Source organism: Gadus chalcogrammus, chromosome 12, assembly GCF_026213295.1.
Source record: "Gadus chalcogrammus isolate NIFS_2021 chromosome 12, NIFS_Gcha_1.0, whole genome shotgun sequence".
Classification (NCBI taxonomy): domain Eukaryota; kingdom Metazoa; phylum Chordata; class Actinopteri; order Gadiformes; family Gadidae; genus Gadus; species Gadus chalcogrammus.
This window is the reverse complement of record NC_079423.1, coordinates 17,278,650-17,287,013: the sequence shown is the minus strand read 5'-3', so window position 1 is coordinate 17,287,013 and position 8,364 is coordinate 17,278,650. Positions and strand designations below refer to the sequence as shown.

The 8,364-nt window shown below is 52.1% G+C and overlaps 1 protein-coding gene across 1 annotated transcript in view; it reads left to right on the top strand.

Annotated features, from left to right (window-relative positions):
- The window catches only part of LOC130393712 (unconventional myosin-VIIb), a 32,439-nt gene that overhangs the window by 11,442 nt on the left and 12,633 nt on the right, over positions 1 to 8,364 (top strand). Inside the window, exons 19-30 of the mRNA XM_056604427.1 lie at positions 1 to 33; positions 235 to 319; positions 813 to 1,031; positions 1,499 to 1,708; positions 2,298 to 2,513; positions 3,402 to 3,578; positions 4,230 to 4,520; positions 5,132 to 5,259; positions 5,350 to 5,476; positions 5,865 to 5,984; positions 6,355 to 6,528; positions 7,572 to 7,799. The exon at positions 1 to 33 is cut by the window's left edge and continues 62 nt beyond it. Of these exons, the coding sequence (XP_056460402.1) occupies positions 1 to 33; positions 235 to 319; positions 813 to 1,031; positions 1,499 to 1,708; positions 2,298 to 2,513; positions 3,402 to 3,578; positions 4,230 to 4,520; positions 5,132 to 5,259; positions 5,350 to 5,476; positions 5,865 to 5,984; positions 6,355 to 6,528; positions 7,572 to 7,799 (2,008 nt within the window). The remainder of the gene's footprint in view (positions 34 to 234; positions 320 to 812; positions 1,032 to 1,498; positions 1,709 to 2,297; positions 2,514 to 3,401; positions 3,579 to 4,229; positions 4,521 to 5,131; positions 5,260 to 5,349; positions 5,477 to 5,864; positions 5,985 to 6,354; positions 6,529 to 7,571; positions 7,800 to 8,364) is intronic.

Here is an 8,364-nt window from a genome sequence, read left to right as displayed (position 1 = left end):
GATCCAAAGGGTCCTGAGGGGACTCAAGTACAGGTCAGCATTCATTCATATAGACCCCGCCCCCGTCCTCTGGCCCCGCCCCCGTCCTCTGGCCCCGCCCACGTCATCTGGCCCCGCCCTCTGGCCCCGCCCACGTCCTCTGCCCCCGCCCCCGTCCTCTGGCCCCGCCCCCGTCATCTGGCCCCGCCCCCGTCCTCTGGCCCCGCCCTGACAGCCTGTCCGTCTCTCTGACAGGAAGCAGTTCCTGAGGAAGAAGGCGGCTGCGCTGATGATCCAGAAGCACTGGAGAGGACACCAGGGCCGCAAGATCTACCGAGTGGTCAGTCCCGAGGCCGCCGGCCCCCCGGCTTACGGTGGAGCTGGCGTTAGACATAGAGTGCTGTCTGCTCACCCGTGTAGTGGGTCACTAGTGTGTCCATGACAGGGGTCTAACCTTCCTAAGTCACTTTGGATGGAAGAGACTCAGGAAGCTAAATGACTCCACACCAGAAGGGCGCTCACTGCATGCATGACTTGTGTACGCGTGTCTCTGTGTATGTTTAGGCATGCATGGCCAATATTCACTACCATTAATACCTGTATCAAAACCCATTATACCCTGTTTCATTGATACTTCTCTGGAAGGGGGGGTTGGAGTTGAGGGTAAACTGTCTCTTTGTTCTTACCTTGTTTCACAGGTGTAATGTATATCCGGAATAAAAGCCAAACACTTGAATGCAGAGTTGTAGGGTTGAATAAACAGTCAAGTGAAAGTGAAAGAAGGAGGTTCACTGAGAGGTAACCCTCGGTAACCCTCCCCCACCACCCTCCAGGTCCAGATCGGTCTGACCCGTCTGCAGGCCCGCGTGCGCTCCCGCCAGATGCAGCACAAGTACCAGAAGAAGAGGGAGGCGGCCACCGTGCTCCAGGCCCGGGTCCGCGGCATCAACGCCCGGAAGGAGTGGCGGCGCAAGAAGGCGGCGGTGGTGCTGCTGCAGGCCTACACCCGCGGGGCGCTGGCCCGCCGCGCCGTCAGGAAGATGAAGACAGACGTACGCTGGTCACGCCGTCGCCTTCTACTAAAACCATTTGTTTAAGAACTTAGCTTTAAGTGCCCTCAGGGCAATTTGGCACTTAAAACTAAGTTCTTAACGAGCATTGCTACTTAAACTAATGTTCGGTGGGCAGTTTAGCACTTAAAACAAAGTTCTTAAGCTAGCCTGGCTACTTAAGCTATTGTTCTGAGGGCAAATTAGTACCTAAAGCTTGTTTTTAGTTCTTAAACTAGCCTGGCTACTCACTACATCGTTCTGGAGACAATGTAGCACACAAAGTCGAGTTTGTAAACCAAGTGGCCAGGTGAACTGTTATTAATGGTTGCTATGGTCGTAGCATTGCAACAACAAGCCTTATTATGAGTGTCATGATTCGTAAATTGTTTGTTCTTAATCTTAACGTATTGTTTGTTCGTTAAGAAGGCTCATTTTAAGGACTCCGTCCCCCCCCCCCCCCCCTCCAGGGGTTCCTCTCGGCTGCGGAGCGCCGCGCGGAGGAGCTGGCCTCCCTGGAGCGCCAGCGGCGTCTGAACGAGGCCCTGAGGAGGCAGCGCGAGGCAGACGCCAAGGCCCAGGACAACCCCCTCAGCGACAACGAGATGGTCGACTACATGTTCAAGTTCCTGCCCCCGGCCGGGGGTGACCAGGAGGGACAGGGCCCCGACGGCTTCAAGGTCAGGGTCGGCCCGTTGTGGGGGTCAGGGGGGCCCACGCCCAGACAGAAGGTTCTGGGGGTGGACCCCTCGGTCTGTCTGTCCCCCTGTCTGTGGGACGTGCTCTCATGGTGAATGGACCGCATTTACACAGCGATAAATGCAGTGAACGGGTGAATAATAAATAAATGGGTGAACGTTAGTTATATAGTTAGCGCTTTAAGTGGCCACTGGTTAGAAAGGTTCTAACCACTAAAAGCGCAGACAATATTGCCTAACATGGGGGTGCAAGGGGATGTCTCAGCTCTGTCACGGAGCATTCTGAATGGCATCAGGGATTAGGACGGTCCCGAAATAAAGTTGCTCTTTGAGGATGGAGACATGAAGATATGTGATTGATATAAAGATTCCTCCTGAGACGGACTGTAAGATGTTCCAGAGTCACCGACGCGTTAAACATCTCCTTCCCGTGGTTGAACTACGTAGAGACGGTTAGATGTTCAGAGGGTCAGTTAGAGATCTCCATTTTGTTGAACTAGAGACGGTTAGATGTTCCATGAGGTGGACCCAGCGCCGGCGAGATGTTCAGCCCTCCGTGCGTCTCCTCTAGGACCTGGAGCAGCGGCGGATGGTCCCTGAGACGGTGGATCTGGACGAGCTGCCCATGGAGGAGCAGGAGCTCTCGTCGGACGAGGAGGACGACCTGGACGAGTACTCCTTCTCCAAGTTCGCCTCCATGTCCTTCCAGGGCGCGGCCACGGCCACGCACATCCGCCACCGCCTGGCCCAGCCGCTGATCCACCACGAGGACGAGGGAGACGTACAGGTGCACGCAAGCACACGCACAAAGACACACAAACATATACGCACTCACACAAAGACACACAAACATATACGCACACGCACAAAGACACACAAACATATACGCACTCACGCAAAGACACACAAACATATACGCACACACACAAAGACACACAAACATATACGCACACACACAAAGACACACAAACATATACGCACTCACGCAAAGACACACAAACATATACGCACACACACAAAGACACACAAACATATACGCACACGCACAAAGACACACAAACATATACGCACTCACGCAAAGACACACAAACATATACGCACACACACAAAGACACACAAACATATACGCACACACACAAAGACACACAAACATATACGCACACGCACAAAGACACACAAACATATTCGCACACACACAAAAACACACAAACCTAGACACACTCACTCACTCACTCACTCACTCACTCACTCACTCACTCACTCACTCACTCACTCACTCACTCACTCACTCACTCACTCACACTCACTCTCACACGTACACACTCACTCACTCACTCACTCACTCACTCACACGTACACACTCACTCTCACACGTACACACTCACTCACTCACTCACTCACTCACTCACTCACTCACTCACTCACACGTACACACTCACTCACTCACACGTACACACTCACTCACTCACACGTACTCACTCACTCGCTCATTCACTCAATCACACGTACACACTCACTAACTCACTCATTCACACGTACACACTCACTAACTCACTCATTCACACGTACACACACACACACACCACCTCAACCGAGTCCAGGTACACACACCTCCCCAGTGTAGCTCTACCTGAGCCCCTCCAGCCCTCTGATATCCAGCTGTGTGTCCCCCCAGGCCTCCCTGACGGTGTGGTGGATCATCCTGAGGTTCATGGGGGACCTCCCGGAGCCCAAGCAGAGGGTGAACCCCCTGGCCCCGGGGGGCGCAGGCTCCAGGGGGGCCAACGCCCTGCCCCAAGACCTGGCCTCAAGGAACGACCGGCGCCTCAGTCACATGGTGGGCCTAGACCAGGTGGGTGAGGTCACTTCCTGTCCCACAGGAAACAGGAAATCAAGCTGATGTTCTGATGATTCTGTGCGATGTCTCTTAAGGGATTCAAATGCACTTTGTTAAGAGACCGTTAAGAGACCGCACTAATTAAAAATAGTTGTTTTGGTCTTCTAAATGTACAGTTACAATTAGTAATCCATCCCATCCATTTATCCGAAGTACGAGTTAAAGTTACGCTCAGAACAGGAACAAAGCAGCTCTGGGGATAATTAAAGCAATGCTTTACTTGGATGCATTTACATTTACCTCGAGGGCTTTTAGCAGACGCTTTTATCCAAAGCGATTTACAATAAATACATTTGTCAGAAGAACGAGAAACAACAATATATCGCCGTCGGTACAGTAAGGATGTTCATAGAACCAAGTGCAAAACACTAACAATCACTAGGTTAACCCATTCCCCGGACACAACAAAGATAGCTAGCATAATATGCTAAACGATGCTAAGTACTATTTTTAAGTGCAAGGACGTACAACATACTGTAAGTGTGTAAGATGGGTGAGGGGGCGTTTGGGGGTTAAGGCTATGAAGAGTCCAGGTGACCTCTGAACAGGATGCTTGATCTCTCCCTGATCCTCCCTCACCCCTCTCCCTCTCTCTCTCTCCCCCAGCGAGTGCTGAGGGGTAAGAAGGACGGAAAGCCCTCGCCCGTCGCCGAGGAGTCGTCGTCGTCGCCGGCGGCCGGCCGGAAGACCTCCATCTTCACCGACATGATGTCCCGGAACAGGAAGGCCTCCACGGCCCCCAGCGAGGTGGTCACCGGCGGGAAGGTCTCGGAGGGCGTGCCCCGCGTCAGGAAGGGCTCCATGTTCACCGACCTGATGACCCGCAACAAGAAGGTCGGCGCCATCCCGGAGAACAAGGTCGCGGACGCAGCCGACGGCGCCGCCCAGTCAGAGGGGGTGAGCTGCCGGTGGAGCCGTTGATCGGGTTGTTAGAGTGAGCCTAGGAGGAAGGAAGTAGCTGCTACGTTAGCCGTTAGCTGCTACGTTAGCCGTTAGCTGCTATGTTGGTCATTAGCTGCTACGTTAGCTGTTACCTGCTTTGTTAGCCGTTAGCTGCTACGTTAGCCGTTAGCTGAATTTTTCTTCCCGCCATTTTTGTTTTGTGTATGCCTGATTGTTAAATTCTAGTGGTTTTAAAGGTACAATATCTCATTTCTGCCGCAAGGGGGCTGTAAACCAACAACTTACATTGAGTCACATTAATTTAAGTTGTTTCATTTAATTCTTATGAAAGTACTACATGTAACGAAAGCTAACATATCGTCAATTTGCTCATAGTAAGCTAGATCAATGTTGTCCATTAGTCACTTTTCATAGCAGTAAAAAAAAAAATGTAATCGTTGCGCCTGATTGGCTCAAAAGAGTGTCAGGTAATGTCACAATCGTGGTTAGTATGATCGGTTTTCTATCTGAAATCACTGCAGTACCCCATGTTGCACCACAGATGGTGCTGTTGAGAGCTGAGAGTTCAGTGTTCGCTGACCCTAACTCCTGACCTTCCTCTACAGTCGGAGAGCAGCGTGGCCCTGTCCAATGAAATGATGGCGGTGGATTCGACCTCACTGGAACGACCAATGACGGCCCTCGAGAAGCTCCACATCATCGTGGGATACGCCATCGTCCGCCGGGACCTCAGGTGACGGACGGCTCCGGTTTTCCCGCCTCGGGAAAGACGTCTTTGGTTGGGAGTTTTTCCAACGTTTCTGTTGATCCACGTTCTCCTCAGGGATGAGATCTACTGCCAGATCTGCAAACAGCTGGAGGGGAACAACAACAAGAACAGCTACTACCGAGGATGGATCCTCCTGTCCCTCTGCCTGGGCATCTTCCCCCCCACCGAAAAATTCGTCAAGGTACCCCCACCTCACCTTCATCAAGCTCTCAATCTTCTTCCCCATCTTCATCACCATGAAGAGGGTCCTGCATTCGCTTGACATCGTCTAGTTTGCTCAACACAGAACATGCATAGGAAATCTCAATTCCTAGGCATGTTGTGAGGACGTTGATTTTTAAATACATTCACAATCTGCGTGTATATTTTCTTTCTACACCTCATTGTCTAAATATATATGTTATTACATGTTTTAATTCAAAACAAAAAACATGGTTTTAATTTGTATTGCCGCCTTTTGACGCTAGCCGAGCAGTCTTAACCCCTGAACCGTTTGTGATACTTCAACCTCGTACCTCCACATAAGTAAAGGGGTTCTAACGGTTGTATTTCTATGTTTGCGTCCTCAGTACCTGCAGAGCTTCATCCGCTCTGGGCCGGGCGGCTACGGGCCGTATTGCGTTGAGCGCCTGAAACGGACCGCCTCGAATGGGGTCCGCGGGGAGCCCCCCAGCTGGCTGGAGCTCCAGGTGGGTAGGGGGGGACACCCGGGTGTAATGGATTACATTAGAGAGTAATAGATTACATCAGGGAGTAATAGAGTACATTAGAGAGTAATGATTACATTAGTCGAGTAATGGATTACATTAGAGAGTAACGGATTACATTAGGGAGTAATGGATTACATAAAAGAGTAATTTAGTACTTTCGAGAGTATAGATTACATCAGAGAGTAATGGGTTACATCAGAGAGTAATGGATTACATCAGAGTAATGGGTTACATCAGAGGGTAATGGATTACATTAAAGAGTAATAGATAACATCAGAGTATATTGTTGTGGCAGTGGGGAGCCACAACCACTCTCTAATTTCCTCTTCCCTCCGCCTCCCGTTGCTAGGCAACCAAGACCAAGAAGCGCATGACGGTGACTCTGACCCTGATGGACGGCCGCACCATCAGCGTGCCCGTGGACTCCGCCTCCACCTCCGGCGAGATCTGCCAGATGTTGTCCCAGAAGGTCCAGCTGAAGGATACGTTTGGCTTCTCGGTGTACGTGGCTCTCTACGAGAAGGTGAGTGCCTGTCTGGAGTTCTGGAATCCCACCATGGGCTCACATTGTCATCACTCTGCCGTATTTTCTTCTGAGATCTTCAGAAGAACAGTGTAGTGTGTGCGTGTTCTCTGATTAATCTCTGTTCTCCTCATCCTGACGTTCTCCTCTCCTCTCTCCTGACGTTCTCCTCCTCTGTCCTGACGTTCTCCTCATCATGACGTTCTTCTCATCCTGACGTTCTCCTCTCTCCTCCTCTCCTCATCCTGACGTTCTCCTCTCTCCTCCTCTCCTCATCCTGACGTTCTCCTCCTCCTCTCCCCTCATCCTGACGTTCTCTCCTCCTCTCCTCTCCTCTCTCCTCATCCTGACGTTCTCCTCTCTCCTCCTCTCCTCATCCTGACGTTCTCCTCCTCCTCTCCCCTCATCCTGACGTTCTCTCCTCCTCTCCTCTCCTCTCTCCTCATCCTGACGTTCTCCTCCTCCTCTCCTCATCCTGACGTTCTCCTCCTCTCCTCTCCTCTCCTCATCCTGACGTTCTCCTCCTCTCCTCATCCTGACGTTCTCCTCCTCTCCTCTCCTCTCCTCATCCTGACGTTCTCCTCTCTCCTCCTCTCCTCATCCTGACGTTCTCCTCCTCTCCTCTCCTCTCCTCATCCTGACGTTCTCCTCCTCTCCTCATCCTGACGTTCTGCTCCTCCTCTCCCCTCTCCTGACGTTCTCCTCCTCTCCTCCTCTCTCCTCATCCTGACATTCTCCTCCTCTCTCCTCATCCTGAGCTTCTCCTCCTCCTCTCCCCTCTCCTGACGTTCTCCTCCTCTCCTCATCCTGACGTTCTCCTCCTCTCTCCTCCTCTCCTCATCCTGACGTTCTCCTCCTCTCTCCTCCTCTCCTCATCCTGACGTTCTCCTCCTCTCTCCTCCTCTCCTCATCCTGACGTTCTCCTCCTCTCTCCTCCTCTCCTCATCCTGACGTTCTCCTCCTCTCCTCCTCCTCTCCTCATCCTGACGTTCTCCTCCTCTTTCCTCCTCTCTCCTCATCCTGACCTTCTCCCCTCTCCTCAGGTGTGGGCACTGGGCAGTGGCCGGGAGCACGTGATGGACGCCATCTCTCAGTGCGAGCAGGAAGTGAGGCGTAAGGGCGGGCAGGAGCAGCACGCGCCCTGGCGCCTCTACTTCCGCAAGGAGGTGTTCGCGCCGTGGCACGACTGCAAAGACGACGCCGTCAGCACGGAACTCATCTACCGGCAGGTCATCCGCGGCCTCAAGTTCGGAGAGTACCAGTGCAGGAAGGTGAGCGCATCGGTCTGGGCTGCCCAGAGTGCCGGAGAACGGATCTGACTCTCAGGCCAGGGGTTCTGTGTTCAATCCCCAATGTCTAAAGTCTGCCTGGAGGCATCCTTCAGCAAGATGAACCCTCACCTCTAGCTACCTGTGCTATCGATTCTCTGCTCCACTCCCTCCTCCTCCTCCTCCTCCTCCTCCTCCTCCTCCTCCTCCTCCTCTTCCTCCACCTCCTCCTCCACCTCCTCCTCCACCTCCACCTCCTCCTCCTCCTCCTGCTCCTCCTCCTCCTCCTCCTCCTCCTCCTCTTCCTCTTCCTCTTCCTCTTCCTCTTCCTCTTCCTCTTCCTCTTCCTCCTCCTCCTCCTCCTCCTCACCATCTCCTGAATGCTCGTCCAAACTGGCACAAAATGTAGTGCTAAAAAAAGTGTATATTCCTAATTCAACGTATCATGTAATATCCAACAGAAATCGACTAGTTTGCCATTAAAGATGTTTTTCTCCCTCAACTTATTATCAAGTGTAGGCTGGTGTGCATAAAATCCGACTATTATATTATTGTATACATTATTATT